The 26,679-nt window shown below is 40.4% G+C and overlaps 1 protein-coding gene across 1 annotated transcript in view; it reads right to left on the reverse strand.

The window, feature by feature from the left end:
- The window catches only part of MCM10 (minichromosome maintenance 10 replication initiation factor), a 42,637-nt gene that overhangs the window by 6,606 nt on the left and 9,352 nt on the right, over positions 1-26,679 (reverse strand). The window contains exons 3-17 of the mRNA XM_066233869.1: positions 25,477-25,812; positions 24,288-24,389; positions 24,006-24,146; positions 21,673-21,844; positions 19,000-19,165; positions 16,840-17,007; positions 14,609-14,725; positions 12,401-12,600; positions 10,990-11,090; positions 9,370-9,480; positions 9,166-9,283; positions 7,080-7,308; positions 4,629-4,770; positions 3,847-3,965; positions 1,369-1,482 (exon numbers count right to left, since the gene is read on the reverse strand). Of these exons, the coding sequence (XP_066089966.1) occupies positions 1,369-1,482; positions 3,847-3,965; positions 4,629-4,770; positions 7,080-7,308; positions 9,166-9,283; positions 9,370-9,480; positions 10,990-11,090; positions 12,401-12,600; positions 14,609-14,725; positions 16,840-17,007; positions 19,000-19,165; positions 21,673-21,844; positions 24,006-24,146; positions 24,288-24,389; positions 25,477-25,812 (2,336 nt within the window). The remainder of the gene's footprint in view (positions 1-1,368; positions 1,483-3,846; positions 3,966-4,628; positions 4,771-7,079; positions 7,309-9,165; positions 9,284-9,369; positions 9,481-10,989; positions 11,091-12,400; positions 12,601-14,608; positions 14,726-16,839; positions 17,008-18,999; positions 19,166-21,672; positions 21,845-24,005; positions 24,147-24,287; positions 24,390-25,476; positions 25,813-26,679) is intronic.

Consider the following 26,679-nt stretch of genomic DNA (forward strand, 5'->3'; position numbering starts at 1 on the left):
TGCCACATCGTCGGGCTAACGCTGTCATGTGAGCCTGGAAGACCTTCACTCATTCTCCAGGGGCTGACCTCACTCAAGGAAGCCCTTTTGGTTGTAGCTGCTCCAGGGCTGCTCCCTAAATGTAAAGGAGAATCTAAAGTTTTAAAAAGAATAAAGACAGAAAAAACTGTACTTGGTAAGCTAAGCCTCTTTATCCTCTTCTATGCAAATACAAGGGTGACCAGCCAGGCAGGTATAAAATGAGTGGTAATGGAAGGAATAGTGCTCAGCAAGAGCTTTTTTGGGAGCCATTTTTAAAGCAATGTTAAAGAATAGAAAATTTATTATTTTCTAACAGACTTAGGATAAAAATTCTGCAAACACAGACAATAATGCAATTCATACTATAAGGTCTACCAGAAAGTTCTGTCCGTTTTTGGAATAAAACAAAATACAAATTTTTCTTACCATCAATAAACTTTATTAAATAACATAATTGCCATTATTATTAATGATTTCTTGCCAGCATGAGGGCAATTTGTATATCCCATTTTTGAAAAATGTTTTATCTTTTGATGCAAAAAATTGAACCAGTGCTTGTTTGGTATCTTCTTCATTTTTGAATTTTTTGCCTTTCAAAAAATTTTGTAAGGACAAAAACAAGTGATAGTCGGAGGGTGCTAAGTCTGGGGAATATGGTGGATGCGACAGACATGCTTCTGGAGCATTTCTTTCTTGTTGAAATTCGTAAAAATTACAGTGGTGTAAATGAACTTTATCAGTAGCCATGGGCACACGATGGCTTCACACATAAGACTAACGTGAATCAACTTTGTTAATTTTTAGTTAATTTGCTACGTAAGTATGTATACATTAAGTGATAAAAATAGAGAGGCACACATGCGCCAAATAAACATATGCTTACGTGTCAAAACTTGTGATAGAAACGGACAGAACTTTCCGGTAGACCTTATATTTTGGGATTCAGTTTAGTGGTTTAAGCCTGAGTAGAAACAGACAACAGTAGTTGGTCTTATCATGAGATCCCAGATCAAGTAGTTCAAGCAAGGTCCCAGAGGCTGTGAACTGAGGTGTGCTAAACCCTTGAGAAAGACTAATAACTTGGGTCCAATGGGCAAACGGGAAGAGATGTTAGAGGCTCATTTGCAGAACTGTGAACAGAGGTCAAAGGAGAGAAAAATCTCACTACAAATATTCCCCCACCAGAGCACACTGGACAGGGTGGGCTGAAGCCAGATCCTGGGCTAGTGTAAGCAGTGACCTAAGCAGGACTCTGGTCACAAGATATAGCTCCACATCCCAAAGGTTCTCCATGTTCTGCTGAGTCACAACAGCACAAAATAGGGCAGAGTGTCTTCCTGTACTCACTGTCTTGCATGTCACCACTTGACATTTCACTTCTTTGATGCTTCTCATATGTTCTTCCATTTGTTCTTTTTTCACAAGTGGCTCAAAATAGAGTTCCTGCAGCTCAGCCTCAGCCTGAAATGACAAGGAGTAGAAACTGTGTACCAAATCCAACATACACTCAGACAACAGTACAATAATAGAACTAAAGAGACAAGCTTTCCGTCAATGAGGACACAATAATAATGTGGTAAATGCAAACCAAAAAATGACCATAAGGAGACACAAGTTTTAAAACATTAAATACTACCATTCCCAACAGTGTCACCATGTCAAATGCACACAGAAAGGAATAACTCCTACCCCAATACAGATTCCAGCTATAGAAGGTATTCAGTGCCTCCCCAGCAATGACAACCCAGTCCATTCTAGTCTCTTATCCAAACAAAGCACTTGCTAGGAGCAACCCTGGTCATTTGGAACAAGGAGGAGATATGAGGGCAGCGAGACGTCTACAGTAGAGTATGGTCACAGGTCTGGAGTTAGTGCAGTTATACAAGACACAAGGACCTAGGGCCTTTGGTGCCACAAAAGAAGAGAAGCTCAGTTCTATAGTCATTTGAGTAATTCTCCTGATCTCAAGTCCAATAAAAAGATATGATATATAACCTTCTCGTTGGTCATTTAATTATCAAAAGAAAAGCAGATCATTCAGACTACTGGCACAAAAGGGGATGACACTACCCCCAGAGGACTGCTTGAAAATCTGTGGGAGGCCCTTGTTTTGTTATCTCCATCGCTACCCTTGCTACTGGCAGAGGCCAAGGCTGCTACACCATCTGCAATGCACAGAACAGTTCCCATACAACAAAGGATTTTTCTGAATGTTCTTTGGGACATGTAGATAAAAACCTAATCATAACCTCAGAACCTAACCACTTTCTATATAACACCACAATATTTGTGCATGATTTTAATATACACTGAATATTCTAAGAGTGCAACTAGACAACTCCTGTGTATACGGAGAGACAACTGCACCTTGGTGTCTTCAAAAGTTTCCCAAGATTATTCCTGTTAAAAAAAATATCACATTTTGAAATAAATAGGCCCATCGTATTTAAGCTACCAAGAAAACACATCTCCATGAGTCCTCTTTTCTATCTGTCTCAAATATATACAAAAACTTATAAATCCAACACTCTGACTACTTCACTATTTTTTTTAGGGTAGTTGTGTCCATGTGTTTACAAAATAAAATACTTATTATTTTTTTTTGGTATTTTTGAGAAGCGGTGGGAAGCAGACAGACTCCCGCATGTGCCCGACCGGGATCCACCCCGCATGCCCACCAGGGGGTGATGCTCTGCCCATCTGGGGCATTGCTCTGTTGCAGCTGGAGCCATTCTAGTGCCTGAGTGGAGGCCATGAAGGCATCCTCAGCACCGAGGCCATCTGCTCCAATGGAGCCTTGGCTGTGGGAGGGGAAGAGAGATAGAGAGGAAGGAGAGGGAGAGGAATGGAGAAGCAGATGGGCGCTTCTCCCGTCTGCCCTGGCTGAGAATCGAACCCGGGACTTCCACATGCTGGGCCAACACTCTACCACTGAGCCAACCAGCCAGGGCTAAAATACTTATTTTTAATATATTCTCCCTTTTCATTTTTACATTACAGTTAATAGAATATTAACATTTTCAATATACCATAACTGAACTAGTTAGGTGATTGATTATATCATAAACTTTATTTCAGGATAATAAGAGAATAACAAAATACCTGTCATTGAAAAGGAGCCCTGGGAGTGTTGTTAAACTACTGATTTATGCATTTGAGGCCCTGGCTGATTGGCTCAGTGGTATGGTGCTGGTTCAGTATGTGGAAGTCCTGGGTTTGATTCCTGGTCAGGGTACAGAGAAGTGCCCATCTGCTTCTCTGCCTCTCCTTTTCTCTCTCTCTCCCTTTTCCTCCCATAGGCATGGCTCAATTGGTTTGAGCTCATCAACCCCAGGTGCTCAGAATGGCTCCATGGAGCCTCCACCTCAGGCACTAAAAGAAAACCAGGCTTGGTTGCAAGCACGGTCCCAGATAGGCAGAGCATTGGCTCTAGATAGGGTTGTCTGGTGGATCCTGGTTGGAGTGCATGCAGGAGTCTGTCTATCTTCCCTCCTCTCACTTGGAAAAAAAAATTTGAAAAGAAAAATCCCTCTCACATTGGAAAGGCAGAAAATAGTAGAGAGTGATGAGCCATATAAATGTTACATTCACAGCAATAACTACATATAGAAATTTTTATAAGGAACTGAAGTCTAGTTAAATAATGTTAAGTGATATTCTTCAATGTAAGGGCAAAGGCAAAACTAAAATCTTTTGCAATTATTCTTGTTCTTTAAAGTAAACTCAAACTGCCATACAGCTACGTCCTGAGGTGAAAACACAAACCCTGGGCCCCACAACAGCACACTGAGTCTGAAGGACAGCTCACCAGCTTTGAAGTCTCACCTCCTTTAGAGTCCCGGTGTGCCTTGATTTTGCTTTTAGAATGTTCTGAAATTCCTTAGAGTCCAGGTAGGCCAGCTGTTCTTTCCTTTTTTTCCTGGCTGGCTCCAGTTCATCCTCAACTAGAGCAGGAAAAAATGGCATGAGCCAGAGCAGCCTGACCACGATTGTCAGAAAACTGTACTCCCTTAACTCAGTCCTTTCTGTCTCTGCACACCGGGTCCTTCAAACTTAACTCACCCCACAAGGCATCAGCAGAGGAAGGCTCTTAAGCTGTGAGCTGAGAAGTAGAAACTAGAATATGGGAGGTAGCAGATTTGACCACTGAATTAGAATCTCTTTTCTACTTTAAAGGAGCTGATTATGATAAAAGATAACAGAATATACCCTCTTTACAAATTGATGTTAAAATGACATTGCCAACTTCCGAATTTTAAAAATAAAAATAGGGTAATTCTAAACAAAGAAATTCTCTTTTTTTCAAAGTAAACCTTTATACTAACATACAGGCACAAAGATCCAGTGATTTCAAAGTAAACCTTTACACTAACATACAGGCACAAGGGTCCAGTGAGGACTCCTTTCCTAGTTTCCACACTGTGTGATTTCAATTTAATGCAATTACAGAAAAACAAATAGTTTCGGTTGTGAAAATTCTATTTAGGTATTCTACGTAGGAGTAAATGGAAGTAGAATAATGACTTGATTATCAGGGACACTGGCTGTGGCTTTCTCTGTCGTAAACAGTTTCTCTTTTCTACCATGAACTTTGACATCTGCAGTACCTTGAGAAGAAAATGTGTTCTTTTCTACACGTTCCTTTACTTCCAAGACATCCTGGGGGTCATTTTGCTTCTTTTTAATCCTGTTTGGATCTGTTTTTGAAAGAACTTGGCCTTTTGCCCTTAATTTGTTTATAGCAGCTACCTAGAAGAAAGAGAAGAGAGGGAGGTATAAATATAAAATGAGAGAGGCATCTGCTGCTCTGTTCTCCTTTCCAGTTTAGAAACCAATGAATTCAGGCTGCTCTCAAATATAAATTGGCAAAAAGTAGCTTCATTTTATTTTAGTATTATTACAGCTGTTAAAATTGAAAAGCATGGGAAACAAACCTATAATTTCATAAATAAAGTTTCAGCTTATTTAAATATCATGTTTAACATCAGCTGGTTTGTAGGCCTCTAGATCCATAGAGTAACCACATAAACATTTTGGGAGTTTGTTTTAGAATCAGACAATATTAGGATAGAATTCCAGTTCTGCTACTTACTGGTTTGCAACCCTAGTTACTTAATTGTTCAGCCTCAGTTTCTGCATGTATAAAAAGGCAATGAGAGCCTTTCTCTGTCTTTTTGGGTTCTGTGAATGAAATTAAACGGCATGGAAAGCATGCACCTGGACAGAGAAAACAGCAGGTACGTACTGATCACAGGTAGCATAACAGTGACGAAGAGGTGCAGTTCTGATTACTGTAGGTACGGCTTTGGTTTGTAGCTTGCCTTGGCCTTCCATGTGGTTATACAACTGCTGCTACCGGAGCAAAGAGAAAACAGCTCCTGACACAGGAAGGGAAGTTGTGGAGCATGCTGAGTAGTGGGGTTCTAAGACTTCCCAACTCTACTTCAATCAGAGCAACTTGGATTTTGTGTCTACAGACTGGTCTTCTGTATAAGATTTTGTGTGTGTGTATGTGTGACAGAGACAGAGTCAGAGAGAGGGACAGACAAACAGGAAGGGAGAGATGAGAAACATCAATTCTTTGTTGCAGCTCCTTAGTTGTTCATTGATTGCTTTCTCATATGTGCCTTGCCTGGGGGGGGGGGCACAGCAGACCAAGTGATCCCTTGCTCGAGTCAGCAACTCAGGGCTCAAGCTGGTGAGCCTTGCTCAAACCAGATGAGCCCACGCTCAAGGTGGCAACCACAGGGTCTTGAACATGGGTCCTCCACATCCCAGTCCAACGCTCTATCCACTGCACCACTGCCTGGTCAGGCCTGTATAAGATTTCTTTCAAAGGACTCTTTGAAAGAAATTGTACAGTCTTGCCTCAACAATTCCAAGAATTTCCCCCTAATGCCAGCATCTCCAGTTGTGAAAGAAACTGCTTCTAGGGCAGTGGTCCCCAACCCCCGGGCCGCGGACTGGTACCGGTCCATGGGCCATTTGGTACCGGTCTGCAGAGAAATAAATAACTTACATTATTTCCGTTTTATTTATATTTAAGTCTAAACAATGTTTTATTTTTAAAAAATGACCAGATTCCCTGTTACATCTAAGATTCACTCTTGGCGCTTGTCTCGTAAGTTCAACAATTATATTTAAAAATACCATAGTTTATACACTGGTTGCATAATTTTATTTTGTGCATTTATCCGTCCCACCCTAAAGGCCGGTCCGTGAAAATATTTTCTGACATTAAACTGGTCCGTGGCCCAAAACAGGTTGGGGACCACTGTTGTAGGGTCTAGGCCAAGTGTGGCCAACAGTTTTTGCCCCCCGGCCAGATTAGAAAGAAAACTTTTTTCATGGGCCGGACAAAATATTAAAATTAAAAAATGTTAAATACAAAATGATTCATTTAAGTAAAGAAAATTTTATTATGTAATTTGTTTAGGAATAAATGTAAGTAATTTAGTACAACAAATTAATAAAAGAACTAATGTGACGTGTTGAGGCACTTTGCATCGCCTATTATTTTTTTAACATCTGGCTCTATACTTGTAGCTATTCTTAAAACAGCCTCCAAATGTAAATCACTCAATCTTGATCTTGTACTTTTAGATTCATTAAAGAAAAAGTTTGTTCACAAATATAAGTTGAGCTGAAGATTACTGAAGATATCGTAGTTTATGTATAATGATTTAAAAGTACCACTTATTTCATTTCCACAGAGTGTCGTGCCAAGAATATTAAAAAATTTAATCGCGGGCTGCATAAACTCATTACGCAGGCTGGATCCGGCACAAAGGCCCTATGTTGGCCACGCCTGCTCTAGGCTATCTTCAGCCTGACAAAAAAGTGTAGAGATAATGGCTAATTTTCTTGGACTATTTTAATGGCATTATACTGATACCATTATCATTTAAAATTTTGTTGACTCTAATTATCATAATCAGAAAATAGCTATTAGGTGTCTGTCATTCCTGATCACAGGCATATATCATATAAAGTGTCAAAGACCAGGTATATCTTAAGGAAAGCAAACTCAAACACTGAAGAGAACAAATACCAGTTACCTTTTTGGCTTCTGCTAAAGCACTTAGTTTTGGTTTTGGAGGTGGTGACTCATCAAAAAAGAGAACATCATCTCCTTCTGAGATGCCTCGCCCCAGCCTGGGCGCCTGTGCGGCTGGGGTTCCTTCTAGCCTGGGGAACTCTGCTCCTCTTGCTGGAGACCGAAAACGTGGCTGTCCAGAAGACGATGGCACAGCTGGGCTCGTGACCTCATTTGAACTTTGCAAAAATCTTTAAAGAAATATGCAGTCACTAACTATGCAATCACAAAATAACAGACTAAGAGACTGCAGGTAAGTCACCAGCTGATACATACTAGGTCAGTAAAATGATTTCCCCTCTTTGGTTAATAATTCAGATTAGCATGCAATAGGAAGAATGCTGGTTTCACTAACTTCAAGTTGACTGATTTTGCATTGAAAAAACTGTTTTACCAATTTAGAACTGATTACTATTTTTATCAAGTGGCTTCCCAGTGGGTGCTGTCAATGAAACATAGCCCTGAAGTTGAGCTACGAACTCTGGTTTGTCTAAGACATTAGGAATTCACTAAATCTCTCTGTACTTTTATTTTATTTTTATTTATTTATTTTTTAAGTGAGAGGCAGGGAAATAGACAGATTCTTGCATGCACCCTGACTGGGATCCACATGGCAACTGTTGTCTGGGGCTGATGCTTGAATTAACTGAGCTATCTTCAGTGCCTGGGGCCAACACTTGAACAATCGAGTCATTGGCTGCAGGAGGGGAAGAGAGAAAGAAGGCAAGAGGGAGAGGAAAAGAAGCAGATGGTTACTTCTCATATGTGCCCTGACCAGGAATCAAACCCACAATGTCCACATGCTGGGCTGATGCTCTATCCACTGAGCAAACTGGCTGGAACCATCTCTCTGTATTTTAGTTTACTCTACTGGGAAGAGATAACTCATGTGATAAATTTGGAAGTACTTAACAGAAGGGCTCTACAATTCACATGGTGATTACTTTATATATGGTTTTGAGGGCTATTTAAAAACAACAAATCTCAGAAATTATATAGTCCGAAGCTCTCACCTTACAGATTAAGAAAGTGAGGCCCAAGACTGAATTGCTCACAGTGACAGGCTCTGGATTAGTACCAGGTAATCCCAGGCCAGCATTCTTTTCACTACCACACACCCACTCTTGCCAGCTCCAGACCCAGTTTGTAAACTGCCTATCACAACCTGCCCAAAGGTATGTTTTACTTGTTCAGCAAAATTCTGAAAACTAAAAATTATAATGCCGTTAAACTGACAGGAACTTTAATTTCCCACAAGGTCCACAACTCCATATATATTTTTATGTCCATATATCATCTGTTGGCACACGATAAACACCTCTAAAGACATCCCATCAGTACTTTGCAGATTATTGTTAAGGACCAAATGAGACACTATTAATACAGTGCATACCATGGTGCTTGGTACATGTTAAAGGCCTATAGGAAGCAGCTATATAACATATATAAACACCTATAAGTAATATGATTCAGATAACTAGAGCTCAAGAATCTCTGGGATAATCAGTCAATTAAACAATGAGTTGTACACCTGAAATTAATATAATATGTCAACTGTAATTAAAAAATAAAAAAATTAAAGTAAAAAAATATTTTTTTTTGCTTCATTTACCTTTCATATCCATTTCCACTTGATTTTGCCTCTAAAATAGCTATTTCCGGTGCCTCGTTTTTATCATTTACCTGAATAACTGCAGTCTATCCAATGGCTCAGCTTGTAATTAAAAATCTAATTGTGACAAATTAAGAGACAGGAGCCAAACAGGTCAATATGTGCTTTGTTTTCCCCAAACTCTTTTCAGATGTCATTCCTTTCTCTTCCACAGTGATATTAATGACAATAACCTGCAACACTTGGTCTCAGGATTCACTAACATTTTTAAGTCAGAAGTGTGTAACTTTAAATGCTATCTATTTAGGTTATGTTAACATTATTTTAATACTTTCAAAATTGAAAAGGTAGCCAGCCATTCAAAATCTAATTTTGTAAATCTATGAAGAGGATTCCTGAGGTGACTAATCCATAGGATAGTAAATGTTACTCTTACTGTTTCTTGATTTCTTCTGATTTCTTTTTCCTCATCTCCAACATATGCTGCCTCTGTTGCTTTAGGAGGGCTGAGGCCGAAATTGACTGAAAAGCAGGTTTCAGGGTCCCCATTATCCCTAAAACACAAGTCACAGACTGAAAGGTTTCTCAGAGGCAGTGGGGACTCAGGTATGAACGCTAAGCAGGTACAAGCTAAATCTACCTGATGACTTGGCTTTGGCTAAATGTTGTTTCAAGTTTCTGGCTCCAAATGTAGGCAAGTTCATCAGTTCCCTGAATTCCTCCGAGCAAGACAAGCTCTTCTGGGCTATTCCTGGAATATACAAACACCAGCTTTAGAGGATTTGAAATTTAGACTATTTAATGTTATGTGACTTATCACTTTTAAACTGCCTTCATAACTTAAGTCATTTGTAAATGAAGAAGATGGAATACGAAGGAAAAAAGGATCCGTAACCTCTAACCTCATACCAGTAGGACAGCAAGGGCATGGCAAACATGACTCCTGTGAATGATTAAAATCCTCATAGATGTGGGGTCGCTTCATACACTATTTCTGGACTATGCCCTACAAATAAGGGCCCATACTAGGCCCTGACCATTCTTATTTTATTTATTCATTTTAGAGGGAGAGAGAAGGGAGAGAGAGAGGAGAGAGAAGGTGGGGAGGAGCTGGAAGCATCAACTCCCATATGTGCCTTGACCAGGCAAGCCCAGGGTTTCGAACCAGCGACCTCAGCATTTCCAGGTCGATGCTTTATCCACTGTGCCACCACAGGTCAGGCCCTGACCATTCTTATAATAAAGCTCCAAGGACAATAAAGGCAGCATTCACTAACCTAGACCTATTTTTATGAAACGAATGGGTCTGACCAGGAATGTGATACTACTGATTCTAATACTGGACATTAAGAATTAGACCCAGAGCCCTGGCCGGTTGGCTCAGCGGTAGAGCGTCGGCCTAGCGTGCGGAGGACCCGGGTTCGATTCCCGGCCAGGGCACACAGGAGAAGCGCCCATTTGCTTCTCCACCCCTCCGCTGCACTTTCCTCTCTGTCTCTCTCTTCCCCTCCTACAGCCGAGGCTCCATTGGAGCAAAGATGGCCCGGGCGCTGGGGATGGCTCTGTGGCCTCTGCCTCAGGCGCTAAAGTGGCTCTGGTCGCAACATGGCAACGCCCAGGATGGGCAGAGCATTGCCCCCTGGTGGGCAGAGCGTCGCCCCTGGTGGGCGTGCCGGGTGGATCCCGGTCGGGCGCATGCGGGAGTCTGTCTGACTGTCTCTCCCTGTTTCCAGCTTCAGAAAAATGAAAAAAAAAAAGAATTAGACCCAGAAAACTCAAATTTTAAAAAGCATACTAACCTAAGACACAGCCAAGATTAATATGCTGTTATTTTCTTAAGATGCCACTAACTAAGCTTGATTCCTTCAGCTTAAGCCATATTACTCACTAAGATAGCAATTAGCAGATATTTGTTTGTTTATTTACTGATTTAAGTGAGAGGACGGGAAGTAGACTCCCGCATGCGCCCTGACTGGGATCCAACTGGCAACCTCTGTCTCGAACCAATGCTCAAAACAACCAAGCCACTGGTTGCAAGAGATAAAGAGAGAGAGAAGGGGGAGAGGGAGGGAAGAGAAGCAGATGGTTGCTTCTTATATGTGCCCTGATCAAGGATCGAACCTGGGATGTAAGCACACAGGGCTGACGCTCTATCCACTGAGCCAAATGGTGAGGGCGATATTTATAATTTAGAGTACAAATCTTCAAGATTGCACATTTAAGCTGGAGAAAGGAATGAAGTCTTGAGAAATAAAGTTACCAAGTTTTTGTTGAGTTTCCCGAATGATCAAATCTGTACCCTTCATGACCAGATTGGTCAGAGTGGTTTGAGTCTTCTTTTTAGGAGCACCAGCTGCTGCTCTGCAACGACAAAACGGAACATCAATGCCCGTCAGTGCTCTGATGCAGTAAAGGAGGCAAAGTTCTCATTTATTACATATTGCAGAAGTTTCTCCAAACAGTATTCAACTAGACTTTAACACCATCGCTCCACAGCAGAGCTGGTGAAAGCACCATGTCACAGATGTCCACAGCAACCTGCACAGTATCAGCTCGAGGCCATCTGGAAGGATAATGCGGCAAAAGAAATGGAAATCATGCCAAGATGTCAATCAACTAGTCTAGGAATTTATCTTAAGATAATTAAAGAGTATGCAAAAAACAAGATATTAACTAACATAAAGCTTTATTTGTAACATTAAAAATTAAAAAAACCACTAAGGTTTATCCAAAAAGAGTTGTTTAAATTATCGGAGCCATATAAAAAAATACTATGTAGCCACTAAAAATAATGCCATAAATATTTGATAAGGAAAACGCTGTGTTAAAAAAAAAGTTATAAAATATAGGTACAGTATGATTTCATTTTAAATTAGTAAAAATTTATATATGTGGAAAAATAAAAAACACCTAGAGGAAGCATATATAAAAACCATATACATAAATATATATTTTAAAATAATGCATGTATGTTGCTTTTTGCAGTTTGGAAAAACACAGAAATTATTTTAAATTTAAAAACATGCTTGGTATTACCAAGTAGGCAGGAAGTGAGGGTCCTCTTGCCCAATTTGTTGGACATGGGACAAAATCAATGCTTTGCTTAGATCAATGGCAATGCCCTTGTGCCAGGTCCCCACCTGTGATGTCCACAGATGTGCTTTTCACAATAACAGATGTCATAGGTCACCTACTTCAGGGACTCTGTGGAGAGGCTGAGATCCCCAGAAAAGAGGCTACAAACGCCTGCCTCCCCTACACCGTGTAAAGCTACACTGAATATTCCTTCACTGAATATAACATAGATTTCAAGAAGTCTGCAACCTCACTCTAACTGCAGCGAGGGAAATCATTTAAAGGATGTCAACACAATGATTAACACTTAACCAATCAGCCCTGACAATGTTCCAGTATTCACATTAGAACCCAAACAGAAAGCTCAGGATTTCTGTTAAAGACCATTGTGACACGACTCAATTTCTCCCCGTTCTGTGGGTTTTCCTCTCTACCTGGAAGTAAGAGGCCCTCACTACCTTGTTCTAGGCAGTAAATTATGAAAGATAAAACCTGCATAAGTCTTGTAAGACCATTACAGAAATGTATAACCACTCAGTTTATTCTTGTAAGACCAGCAAGATCCTGGTCCCTACAGCAGCCCAAGAATGTCTTACACTGAGGCCGCATATGAGGCAGAAGAGACCCCTCCATAGTAAAAACCATCCTGACACAGCCGCTCTCTCAGGCTGCTGCCTTTGCGGGCAAACTTCTTTGGGATTCGTCCTCCGGAGAAGGTGGACTGTAGGTCAGCTCGCTTGGCACTGAGCTTCTTATATTGGGCTTGGATGTGATACTGACAGTACTCACAGTCCTTCTGCAAAACAGGAAGACATGCTGCTCAGGATCGGGGAAACAGGCCAGCAAGGAATACAAACACACACAGTCCCTTTCTCCTAGCTTTGTGGGACATCGTTCTATGTGCAGAGTCCTCCCCACTCACCTTGGAGGCCATTTGCAAGGTGCAGCCATGAAGTCACTAAGGAGAAAAAGTTCTTTCCTTAAATCCCAATTATAGCAGTAGTTAGGTGGGAAAAAATTGATACAGTTCACTCTTGTAACACTCTTTCTACAATAGGAATAAAATTGGCTTATAGGACAAACCTTGAAAACTAAATTACACTAAGTGCAAGTCACACAGGAAAGGCCACATATTATATGTATCTTCTTCTATCACATATCCAGAGCAGGCAAGTCCAGAGACAGCAAGTAGGTCAGAGGTCATCAGGAGATGGAGGTGAGGGGGATGAGGGGTGGTTACTTAAAGGGCACAGGGTGTTTCCATGGGGTAATGAAAATGTTTTTAAACTGGAGGGAGCTGGTGGCTGCACAACAGTGAAATACACTAAGTACCACTTAAGTGTACATTCAAAACGGTAAATTGGATGTTATGTGAATTTTACCTCAATAAAAATTAATTTAATAAAAAATCAGCTGCTAGTGAGATTTTTCTATTTCTCTGGTTAACTCTTGGGCATATGCTACTCCTTCAGTGAAAGGAATACAAGAGACACACCATACTACTGTTCTGCTGGGTAAGCCTTTAGATATGGTAGCGATAAAGTTCTAGCTCTTGTATGGAGAGCTTCAGGAACATCACTCTTTTTCCAGCTACCTCCCTCCTTTCTATTTCCTGCCAATTAGTTCATTTGTGAGGTAGGAATGCGGGGGGGGGGGGGGGTGAAACCAAAACCTGTCATTTAAATTCTTTCAAAGAGTTCTAAAACATACCATGTTATACCCACTCTCATGGCTGTAATCAAAGACAGAGTAACAAGTGTTCGCTGGATGTGCAGAAACTAGAACTCTTACATACAGCTGGTGAGAATATAAAAGCCACTTTGGAAATCGGTCTTGTAGTTCCTTAAAATCCTAAACATAGAGTCACCCTACCACCCAGAAATTCCAAGAGAACTGAAAACATACATCTACACAAAAACTTGAACACGAATGTTTATAGCAGAACTGTGTATAACTGAAAGGTAGAGAGCCCAAATGTCTACACACTGATGGATATATGTGGTGTGTCCATACAACTGAATAGTATTCAATCATAAAAGGAATGAAGAGCTGACAAATGCTACACCATGAATGAAACTTGAAAATAATGCCAAGTGACATAAGGCCACACATTGTAGGATTCCACCACATCAATGATGTTCAACTGGAGTGCTGCAAGAATTTTTAAATCATACAATACCTGACTAGTTAGACAGGGGCACTGACCTCTTTTCCCTGAGATTGTCAAATAAAAAAATGACAACAGCCAACACAACAATAGATGTCCAGTGTGCATGAATCAAAATCATACCTGGGTTTTTTTTGTCAGATCTGCAGAAGATACATTTTTCGGTGTGCCACAGAATTTTAGTTTATGTGTGCCATGAGATGAAAAAGGTAAAAAAATCACTGCACTATATGAAATGTCCAGAATAGGCAAATCCATAGAAAACAGATTAGAGCTTACTTACGGGGGGGAAGGGGAAGGAGGCTGGGGCTGAAAATGTTCTGAAATTACAGTGATAAATGTTGCATAACTCAAAGTGAACTATGTTTGTAAATTATGAGGGTGAACTAAAATTCCATTTCTTCTACCGCCTAGTCAGCTAGCAATAAAAGATCACTTTCCTAAGAGGTTAAATTCTTCCTTACTCTCAGCTTTTCAAACTGGTAATTATTAACTACACATTCAATCTTCCCACTTCGATGCTTTCTATTATGTAAGAAACTTAGTTCTAAAGTGGTCTTTACCACTAAAGTACAATAATTTATTCCTACTATTTCCTTTCTTTAGCAGAAACCATCCTAACAAGGCTGAAACCAACCAAATTAACAGTCTGTGTACATGGTTCTCCATTCTTCTTCTTTGCTTTACAGGTTCCCAGATCAAGAGCTTCACCCATGATTAAGATCTTTTGAGGATGATCAATAGAGAAGCACACCTGCAGAAGAGAAGTGGAATGGGAATTAAAAGCAAATGAAGGCATGACCTTTAATCAGCAAGAATGGATAAAAGAATGGTTAGAGTGAGTGAAGGCTTGATCAGTCTAAGGGAATCTGAAGCCAGTGCCCTATAAAAGTTTTAGAAGTGGGAGGTATAGAAGACACATTTAGTTCTCTACCCAATATCCATCTCTCTCTTGTGTCTTTGCTCTCAGAATCTTGATTTTATTTGGGTTGGAAAATGCTGAGTATCAGGTAATGGATCCTGTTCCCAGTTCTCCCAGCATGCCTATGGCTAGCAATGGTGGTCAATGAGGCTACAGTTGGTTTTGGTAGAGAAGGTAGCTAGGGAAGCTTTTGCTTTACTGGTAAAAGCAGAGAGAGGAGGCTGGCTCACTTCCTGCCTTGAATGGAGAGGTAAAACAATGGCCAGACCTTCAAAGCCATCTTGTGACCAAGAGGAAGGCTGAGAGGTTCACAGACAATGGCCTTGACATCACTACATTGCCTGTGTCCTGATTTTTCCCTTTTTTAATGTGAAAAAAACAAACCCCATTGTTTACTGTTAAAAAGAAACTATAGTGAAGTTTTTCTGTTACTTGTAGCCAAACACATTGGAACCAGGAGGTGAAGATTTGTTGCCATTATCTGGTGCCACCGACCAGCAGGGCTAGAAATTCTGGGTCTTGAGGGAGAAAGGTGAGGAATTAAGAAAACAGACTCATCGAGAAAAAAGGATGGGATCTGAAGGCCTCTTCAATGCTGATGGCACTATCTGAGAGTGCCCCATAGCCCCAGTTTGCTTTATTATATAGCCATATGCAAATAAAGAAGTCTTTGATACAGAGTCACACATCTGAGGCAAAAAACAGGAACTCTCTTAAGGCATAAACAGGAATCCTCCCACCACACATAAGTGAAATCAACCAACATCTGAACAAAGAATGAGAGGAAGGGCATGTAAATTGCTTCCAGCAACTTAAGGAAGCAAGAGACGTTGGTGCAAATACTCAGCTTCATAGCCAATATGGAGGTGGAGTGGGGGGGGGGGGGGAACTTAGCCTTTTGCTAAAGCCTTGAATTTACAAAGGCTTTTTGCCACTTGCAGTGTACCACAATCTGGTGAAAACAAGGAATGAAAACTTTGTCTCTCACTACTGTAATAATAATCTGCTACAACAAAGTGTAGCTTCTTGCTGGACCAGATGAAGAAATGGTCTGTCCCATTCACACTGTATTTAGATTTACAATGGACTAGAGCAGGGGTCTCAAACTCAACTCAGCATGTGGGCTGCAGAGCAAGATCACAGCCGTTAGACGGGCCGCACTAGGTCTACAAAAGGCAACTGTTACGCAACACTTTTCTCACTGCAGTTGAAAACAAAAAAAAATCAGTACAACAAGCATAATCGTACATGCAGTTTACTCAGTGTCACAAAACGACCAGAAACTGTAGTTCGCATCACAACTGCTGTTAACTAAGCTAATATCTAGCTAGGATGCTAGAGAAATGAAAAATACAAGTAGGCCCCTAGGCTTACTTAATTTTATCCAAAATATTTTGAACTTCGTGGATTAGTCTGCGGGCTGCACAAAATTGTTTGGCGGGCCGCATGCAGCCCGCGAGTTTGAGACCCCTGGACTAGAGAATCAGTGAGTAGTACCCAAACTCTAATAATCTTAAGGAGATAAAGGAGATAAAAATACACTTTGACTCTAAGTTGAAGTTATGATTGTATTAATCAACGAAGCCAAGTACCCCCAACTACAAAAGTATAAACGCTTGTTTTTTCGATGTGCCACAAAAGTTTCTGTGGGAGAGCTAAGGAGGCCTGAGTAGAAGAGTTCAAACAACTCCAGGAACCCTTGGAACTAATTTGATAAGAAATAAAAGTAGTTGATACAAAACACTTTAGAGTAGGTGAAAATTCAGAATATTGGTGGGTGAGAGATGAAAAACAAGCAAAAACCCCCAGACTAATGGAGACATACAATATAAAAGCATGATTTATTACCTGGAGGTAGACCAATACAAATCTTTTTGACAGAATTTGACTAAGTTGCAAACAAACCCCCCCCCCTCCCCCCCATAACCACAGAAACAGACTCTCACCTCCTCTGAACCATCCTTGGGCTTCATGGGGTTAGCATTGAGCAGCCCTATGACGGTACCCTGCTCAGTTTTCCAGAGTTCTTTGTGAACTTCTCCAAACAAGAACAACGACACATACCGCGTCAGGTCACGAAGATCATTCAGTCGCCAGATGCTAAATGTTTTCCCCTGGAACAAATATTTATTCTTAGTATTTTAATAATTTTTGAATAGTAAGTTACACCGTCTCCATTTATGGTTCAATTGTTCTATTGTGGGAAAATATATGAGTGTAATCCACTCTGAATATAAAATCATCAGAATGTCTGTTAATTATAAATGAATCCTTTCAACAGGCATTAGAAATACCCTTCTCATTGTAAAGATGAAAGTGAGGTTAAGGCAAGCCAGTAGCAAACTTGTTACCAGAGTCTCTAATTCTCAACTCTAAGTGGTCAATGAGATAGCGCTGCCTTTCTAAATATCTCTAACACACACACACACACACACACACACACACGCACACACACATTCATGTGCGCACAATGTTAAAATGACAGGAGGAAGCTGTTACACTACTATTTAATAACTTACTGATATAATAACTTTATTACTGGTTAATATAATATTAATAAGGTTTCATCTCATCTCTATGCTTCTAAATCTTTGTTTAGCTTAGGAAAAAAGCACCATTTAAAGTAAACTAGTTGCATTTACCTAACTGCAAAATTTCAGAAGTGTTATTAAATACCTTAAGAAATGAAACTTAAGGCCCTGGCCAGTTGGCTCAGCGGTCGAGCGTCGGCCTGGCGTGCAGGAGTCCCAGGTTCGATTCCCCGCCAGGGCACACAGGAGAAGCGCCCATCTGCTTCTCCACCCCTCCCCCTCTCCTTCCTCTCTGTCTCTCTCTTCCCCTCCCGCAGCTGAGGCTCCATTGGAGCAAAGATGGCCCATGTGCTGGGGATGGCTCTGTGGCCTCTGCCTCAGGTGCTAGAATGGCTCTGGATGCAGCAGAGCAACGCCCCAGAGGGGCAGAACATCGCCCCCTGGTGGGCGTGCCGGGTGGATCCCGGTCGGGCGCATGCGGGAGTCTGTCTGACTGCCTCCCCGTTTCCAGCTTTGGAAAAATGGAAAAAAAAAAAAAAAAAAAAAAAAAGAAATGAAACTTAAAATGCTGACCAACTATAATATGAACAAACAATTCAAATCCTGAATCAAGCTATTTCACAAAGGCATCCAGAGTGGGTACAGTTTTAGGGTATGGTGAGCTATGGCCCGAACTCCAGGGTTATAATTACTCTTCCATGGGTTTGTCCAATGACTTTCTTAGAAGAGTTTATATAAAATTTCACACCTATTATTTCTGTCATTATACCCAGTTGTGATGCCATTAAAATTTAATCAAATAAAAATCAGACTTACACATTTGCTGAGGCAGAACAGGGGGCTACAGTAGGACTCAGAATCTAAAATTCAACTCCTGGTGTCAGAGCTCATAAAAATAAATCTAAAGTTGGCCACGATCTAAATCAGAGAATGAATTCATTACTGAACATGATTAATCACAGTATTTGAGCAATGGGAGGAACTTTCCACATAACTGAAAGCCAGTTCCTTCATTTTATAGATAAGGAAATGGAGGTCCTTAAAGAAAGATTAAGTTAGAGGAAGAACAAGGCTTAGAACCCATGTTCTGACTTGCCAGGCCACAAAATAATTTTCCTGCTAGGGCCCAGAAAACAGCAAGTTTAAAACCTGTTAGATCTTTTTTAATATCCATCAAATTAAATATACCAAACTGTGCTGGCACAGGTCAGCAGCTGAGAACTTCGGCTACTGATCTTACATCCCAGATCTAGGAACTCAGCCTCTTTGTACCTGCTCCTGTCCTCCACAAAAGGGACTACAGCATCACAGGGGCAACCACGTGGCACCAAAACAAAGACAAGTGAAATGCAGTAAGAATTACGTGGGTAATGAAAAGGCCAAAAAATACATTCACCCAGATCTTCTTTAGCCATAGCCCCTTGATACCAACCCAGTGATGGCATGGCAACTCGAGAACTTCCGAGCAATGATTTCAAAATGAAATAGTGATGGGCTCTGGCTAACAAGTCAAGAGCATGAGTGCCCCCTGCCAGTTTTTAACGAAGCAGCTAAGAAATCAGTAAAATGGCTTACATTGTTACAGCTCTGTGGAGTGATTTTCTTCACAATAACCCCAAATGTCACCCAATCTATTTCTTCCAGCTTTTCACTTGCCATCTTTTCCTTGAGCTGAGACAGTCTGATCAGTTTTCGACCAGTCATTTTCTTGTTCATTTCTGTGGAGGATACCCGAGGGCACCTGGGTCAAGAAACCAGCAATTAGTAGATTATTAGAGGTTATCTGGCACTGTAGCAGGTTGGTTAAAAGACGCATTAAAGGCAGAAACCTCTAAAGAACCTGTTTTCAGGGACGTTTAGTTATCTAGTTTGAACTAGGCAAACATTTACAAAAATAATTTTTAAAGCTAGGTTTGTGCTTCCTTAGATATAGAATTGGGGCTTCCTCACATATAGAAAATAAAGATCACAAATTCTTTAAGTTCTTATCAACTATAAGTTATAATATCCTTCTAAAAATGCCTAGGCCCTGGCCAGCTGGCTCAGTGGATAAAACATCAGCCTGGTGTATGGATGCTCCAGGTTTGATCCCTGGTCAGGGCACACAAGAGAAGCGACCATTTGCTTCTTCCCCACTCCCTTTCCCACCTCTCGCAACCAGTGGCTTGGAGCCTTGGCCCAGGCTGCTGAGGATAGCTTGGTTGGTCTGAGTGTCAGTCAGCCTCAGGCACTAAAAAATAGCTTGGCTGATTTGAGCATCAGCCTCAGGCAATGGTTGCCAGGTGGATCCCATTCAGGGTTCATGTGAGAATCTGTCTCACTATCCCCATTCCTGTCACTTAAAAAAAATTAAAATAAAGTAAATGAAATTAAAAAATAAAATAAAAAATGTCTTTTGACTTTAATACAAATCATGAGTTGATATAAGTAAATAAGATACTGAAATTTCATCATTCTGCAAGAATTGTGCTGGTTCTTCTTTTTCTAATCAGATTTTCTTAAGCCAACACTTTCACATAATAAAATATATTCTAGTTTCAATATATTCTTGTTCCTAATTACTGGCCAAAACATGGTGAATGGCAAATTATTTTTCTCAAGTAGAATATTAATATCTGTTATGTTTGATCATATTATATAGTCAAAGACAAGAGAAAACACAAATAAACATGACTTTGACTCTTTCAGAAGTCTTTTGGAATAGAAATTACTAGAGCTAACTGAATAATGAAGAATAGTCAGGAGAAAGCCTTTGCCTGATTTCTGTGAGTTTTTCATCAGATCACTATCCTTTGGAGTATTTTTAGGTTCTGATATAACAGAGACTACAATTCTTCAGCCCCCTAAATCTGTAGGCCACTGAGAAGCTTTGGCTGAGTAGTCTCACCTTTGTCCACCTCTATTCAATTCACATGTGTGGTATACTCGCATCGGTAACATCTTTCATTATTCACTGGGAGTGTCAACTGGGACAGGCAGTATCATCTCAGGAAGGGCGTGCTTACCTTGAGAAAGAAGGCTGACCCTGACCTATGCTGGTGCAGTGGATAAAGCATCAATCGACCTGGAATGCTGAGGCTGCTGGTTCAAAACCCTGGGCTTCCCTGTCAAGGCACACACGAGAAACAACTACTGCGAGTTGATGCTTCCCACTCCTTTCCTGCCTCTCTCTCTCTCTTCTCTTTAAAATCAATAAAATAAAATATAAAAGAAAAAAATAAAAAGAAAGCTAATGCTTCTCAATGAGTTTCAGTATCCCATTCCTCAGACTGCCTCAAACATAATTAAGACTGAATATTTTTTCGATTTTGGAGAACTGAGTCTTCACAATACTCGTCTACTGTATTACTCTACATATAGTACATACTGTAGAATGGCAGCTACTTGTTCTCTCCCTGCTTAAAAATATACAGTTCAGGAGCTCGGTAGGTTTTAGTTTAGATTGACAAGGTTTAGGTGTTCTAGAGGGGGTACGCTTGCTCAGACGGTCTGTACTAAAAGCAATCATGTTAGAGTAGATTACCACTCTGCCCTGGGCTTCAAGGGAAGTGATGATGAAGACGGTGGAGTAGTGGTATAGAGCACAGAATTTTTAAAAGTCTAAGCTTTTCACTAAATTGATCCTGGGATTTATTCCTATTTTAACTGAGTATCTTAGTTTTTCCACATAACAGATGCAAAGAATATAAATTTAAAAATTTTTTTTATTTTATTGACTTTAGAGAGAGAAAGGGTGAGAACAGAAGACAGGAACATTGATCTGTTCCTGTATGTGCCCTGACTGGGGATCGAACTGGCAACCTCTGCACTTCGGGACGATGCTCCAACCAACTGAACTATCCAGCCAGGACAAAGAATATAAATTTACCTTAAGTTATTAGGAAAAAAAGAGCATAGCTATTTTTTTTTAACATCAATTACATGACTATTATCCTGGTTAAACTGTATATGCCTTTGTGTATTATAGTCTCTATCACTGTTTCTGATTAAATATATAATCTGTTTATTTCATATCTATCTATCTATAGAAATATAGACATAACAAGCAAAAGTCTTCCTTAAACATTTCATATGCAAATGTACTGAGTCACACCCAATGCTTAATGCCAAGTTTTGTCAAGTTCCAGAGCTACTGGTATTATATGGATCTTCTGTGCAAACACACTATTTCTAAAAGGCTCTGCCCTCAGGACAGAGGAGGAATCTGCGGGGCCATGAGAGCAGAGTGAGGGGCTGTCAGTCACTGACCTGAGCCTCAGGCCAGAGAAAGCTTCCATGGAGACTGGCTGAGCTGTTTCCCCAGAGCTCCTGGGGGCCCCTGCACCCCGATCTCTGCTCATCCTACTAGGTTTGTTCCCAGGAGTTGCGCGGAGTGGTTGGGAGGGTGCACTTGTCATCCTTGAAGGTGAGCTTTTGGGTTCTAGAAAATTAACATAAAAATTAAGTGCAAGGAAAACCACAGTAATAACTACAACATTTTAAATGAAATTGTTGCTTTGTTCATCAAGACACACAATAACCAAATCCTGAAGTGAACAAAGGAAGCCCACAAGATCATTTGTGTACTACCCTCAAAATCTCTGCAATGGGCCCTGGCCGGTTGGCTCAGCGGTAGAGCGTCAGCCTGGCGTGCGGGAACCCGGGTTCGATTCCCGGCCAGGGCACATAGGAGAGGCGCCCATTTGCTTCTCCACCCCCGCCCCCCCCCTCCTTCCTCTCTGTCTCTCTCTTCCCCTCCCGCAGCCAAGGCTCCATTGGAGCAAAGATGGCCCAGGCGCTGGGGATGGCTCCTTGGCCTCTGCCCCAGGCACTAGAGTGGCTCTGGTCGCAGCAGAGTGACGCCCCGGAGGGGCAGAGCATAGCCCCTGGTGGGCGTGCCGGGTGGATCCCGGTCAGGCGCATGCGGGAGTCTGTCTGACTGTCTCTCTCCGTTTCCAGCTTCAGAAAAATACAAAAATCTCTGCAATGTAGTCCAGAAGAACTTTCTGTAATAATAGAAATGTTTTATACCAGTGCTGTTTAATGTTGGCCATTGATCACTTATAATTGACTACTGTTTCTCAAGAAAATGGATGTCTAATTTAATTTAAATAGACACCTGTGTCTAGTGGCTACTAAATTAGATAGTGCCACTTTAAAACACTGCTCCTGTTTAATGACGATTATCGAGTATTCACTGTATACAGAGCACTGTGGTTGATTGCACGGAGACTTCAGGATTCCATAATTAGTAGATATTCCTGCACAGATCAAATTCTATCTGAAGAAAATCCAAAGTTTGCTCCTTACTTTTGTTTGTTTCATTTCCTTTCAATCCATACTGTTTTATATATGGGGCTGGAGAACTGGGGGAACCAGGGCTTTCTACTAACATGGCTACTTTACATTTTTCAAAAGCCTTTGTTATTACATCTGAAGGTCAGAAAGCTTGGATATTTTCCTTAATATTACTCTCTCTTAAACCAGATTTCTGCTTACCCTCAGAGAGACTCTGGATCACTGCTCCTAAGCTAGGGGTCAGGGCAACCCTAGAACTTCAGAATCTCTAGAAATCATGTCTGTGCCTCACCCCTCAAACCCAACTTTGCAAGTTACCTAGTAAAATACCTTAGTTAATACCAAAGATCCTAAGGGGACACTATTCATAAGTGGATACATAAAATACACATTTGTTGTCAAAGAAATATAAACACCCTGAGGCTGCAACTGCTTTCTGCTACTGTGCCATAGGCCAATGCTGTTCAGAGGGGCTTTGTGAACATACATGCTTACACTAAGCTATGTTATCTACAGACCATTCTGTCTTCCATCTTCCAAAGAACAATCACTTTAGGCAAACAGGCAATACAACAAAATCAACAGTGCTTATAAGTCTTTTTCATGTTGTGTGCATTTAGGTGAGTGCTGAAATAGGCTTTCATTTGAGTACTGTTACAGACCCCTGGCAGAGAAACCTTTTCTTTTTTAAATTTTATTTATTTACTTTTAGAGAAACAGAGAGAAAGAGGGTGGAGAAGCAGGAAGCATCAACACATAGTTGCTTTCTGTATGTGCCTTGACCAGGCAAGCCCAGGGTTTTGAACCGGCAACCTCAGCATTCCAGGTCGACGCTCTATCCACTACACCACCACAGGTCAGGCCAGAGAAACCTGTTCTAAATGGGCCTTCTAGATTAATACAGCCTAACTTCAAACAAAACCTGACCACTTTATAAGAGAATCTGTGCTCAGTCTCACAGGCGTGAAGATGAAATCTCTAGATTGCTAGCATGAGAACTCAATTCAAATCAATTACATGACTACAGAGTTTAAAAAATATTTCAACCCATTAAATATTTAGTAAATACCTACTGTCTACCTAAAACTTTTCTAAGCACTTTGAGATGTAGAGAAACAGTACAGAATACAGCATATAGTTACCATTCCCAAGAAATTTTTCTCAGTGGGCAGATGTAACAGACCAACACACACACACACACACACACACACACACACACACACACACACACACACACGATAGTGTCAAAATATATTTTCAACAGAATCAGAGCAGTGAGCAGCCAGGCGGCCTGGGTACTACACCTGTAGGTGGAACTTTTGGTGTGTGAGCCACCCGGTTGTTTTTTGGTACAGTAGGGACATCAAGCTCTGCAGAAAAGCACGTCAACTCCTGAATTCTCTGAACTTTCTTTTCCTTAAGAGGGGGGCGTGGAGACTTATCTCCTTGATTAAAAGTAAAAAAAAGTAAAGAAAGTTTAGAAAGGGGCTCAAAAGCTGTTTCACCAGTAATTAGATGCAGAAATAATGTAATGATTTCTTAATATATAGAAATGCCTACTACTCCTAGAACTACAGTCTGTTTACCAGATTTATGTGGACGGGCTGGACTTGCAGGCTGTTTAATTGATGTCATTTTTAGCTGATCTTGTAAGGATTTCATTTGCTCTTGCAACTTCCTTAATTCTTCTAGGGAAAAAAAAAAGATATTAATTTAAGAACCAAACCAGAAGAAATATTATACATGATGAAAGTTCCGGAATCATTTTTGGTATCCACCCATCTTCCTCCTAAACTTTGGGACGCACAATATAATTACATACCAAGAACTTCACAATTAATTTTTGCACTTCAAAGGGGTCCCTTTAGAGCAGAGGTAGTCAACTTTTTATACCTACTGCCCACTTTTGTATCTCTGTTAGTAGTAAAATTTTCTCACCGCCCACCTGTTCCACAGTAATGGTGATTTATAAAGTAGGGAACTAACTTTACTTTATAAAATTTATAAAGCAGAGTTACAGCAAGTTAAAGCATATAATAATAATTACTTACCAAGTACTTTATGTCGGATTTTTGCTAAGTTTGGCAGAATAAATCTTTATAAAACAACTTACTACCGCCCACCATTATAGCTGGAATGCCCACTAGTGGGCAGTAGGGACCAGGTTGACTACCACTGCTTTAGAGAAATAAAACTTATTTCTGGTAATCAAGTCTCTAATACCAAGGTTAGTCATGAATTTGTACTACTGATAGAGATCATAGGTATATAACTACAGTTAAGTTTTTAGGAATCAAGACATTATTACATTTATTTCACAAAGTAAGTATCATAATTAATACAATAAATGCTTCTCTTGTATCAGAAGAAACTGCGAACAATGAATTTTATTATAATTTATAAATATCAGAGAAGAGGGAAAAAAGGACACTCCTTAAAACTTCTATTCAGGAATGGTTGCTAGTAGCTTTTATAGTCTTGTCTCTGGCTCCACATGCATATAAGTTCCAGAGTAATATATTTTTGTAATAAGCATGAAAAGCGTTAAGTCACCCTGTGAAGGGTCAGTTATCACTGGCTGTCCTGATATACATATACGTTGCTGGCTGGCTGTCACTTTGTATGCTGAAATGCCGGCCTTAACTGTTTGATGTACTAACTCAGACAATTGTTTTTAACAGTCATTTATCTCCACCCCTGACTAAACAGCTATTGATAAAAACTGCCAGACTGGTAGTCTTCATCTAGTGTAGAGAAAGCCAATAGTGAGGGTACCTTGCAACTCCTGATTCGTTTTCCCGTGACTAGGGGTAGGAGCAGGGAGGGCTCTGTTTTTAGTTTTTGATTGCGATGTAGGAACTTCTTCATCTGATAAGTCTCCCACATCTCCAAAGAGAGGAGCCAAACTTTCCTTATGGTCTTGAGTCTTCTCCACTTCAATAGCCTCCTCTGTGTAAGATTCATCGTCACCATCAGCATCGAAGAGCTCATCAAATGAGTCAGGTTCACCATCATTCTGGGCAAAGGGGTGGCTCTCTCCTGAATTACAATCCAAGGCTGACTCATTCTCCTCCAGCAGTGCGGTCAGCAGAGACAATTCATCTTCTTCTACTAAGGGAAAAAGAAGATAAAAGAGAGAAAATAAGCCTATCTGAGAAAAACTGCTAATGACAAGTATAGTTAATTACAACATTCAACATTAATAAGGCAATTAAAATGACTGCAAATTTACCATTTGCCTGATACAATTATTGGTCTTATCTCCACCTTCTCTCCTCCCAAGTGCTTCTCAGAGGGCCCTGGGCTTAGGGAGAAGGGATGAATATCTGCTTAGTAACCACATACTGGGCCAGTCACTAAAAACATCTTTTTCCCTACACTTACTACATCAGGCAATGAGACTCCCTGCATACCAACTTCAACCGGCAAAGGAGTAACTGAAAAACACACTAAACATATATTTAGGCCCTAGATGTATATATTCTCCCAGGTTTTAATTGTTTGAGCAATTAAAAATCATACAGGTACACACAATTATATAAAAAGTACTCAAAACTCATCAACCTAGAATGAACTAGAATTAGCCATCACTAGCACTCTGTCAGGTTTGCTTTTGGCCTTTACATTAGTTTTTCAAAAACTTAAAAAAAAAAAAAACTTATCAAGCCAAATTTTATCCCCTAACTCCTTACCACTACCTCCAGACCCCATTGCAATCACTATCATAATTTTGGTACAGCTAGTGCTCAACTTACAACCACGATTGGTTCCAACAGACCGGTCGTAACACAATTTGGTCGTAAGTTGAATAGGCTATATGTACAGTACTGTGAAATGATGTATAAAAATATTTAAGTCATATTTTATCATAATTTTCTTTCATTATTGTTATATAAATATATCATAATTTTCTTTGTTCATTTTATGCCATTTGTATCATCTCTACACCATTTTCTTTCTTAGTTTTACATTCGTCAG

Source organism: Saccopteryx bilineata, chromosome 5 (assembly GCF_036850765.1).
Source record: "Saccopteryx bilineata isolate mSacBil1 chromosome 5, mSacBil1_pri_phased_curated, whole genome shotgun sequence".
Lineage (NCBI taxonomy): Eukaryota > Metazoa > Chordata > Mammalia > Chiroptera > Emballonuridae > Saccopteryx > Saccopteryx bilineata.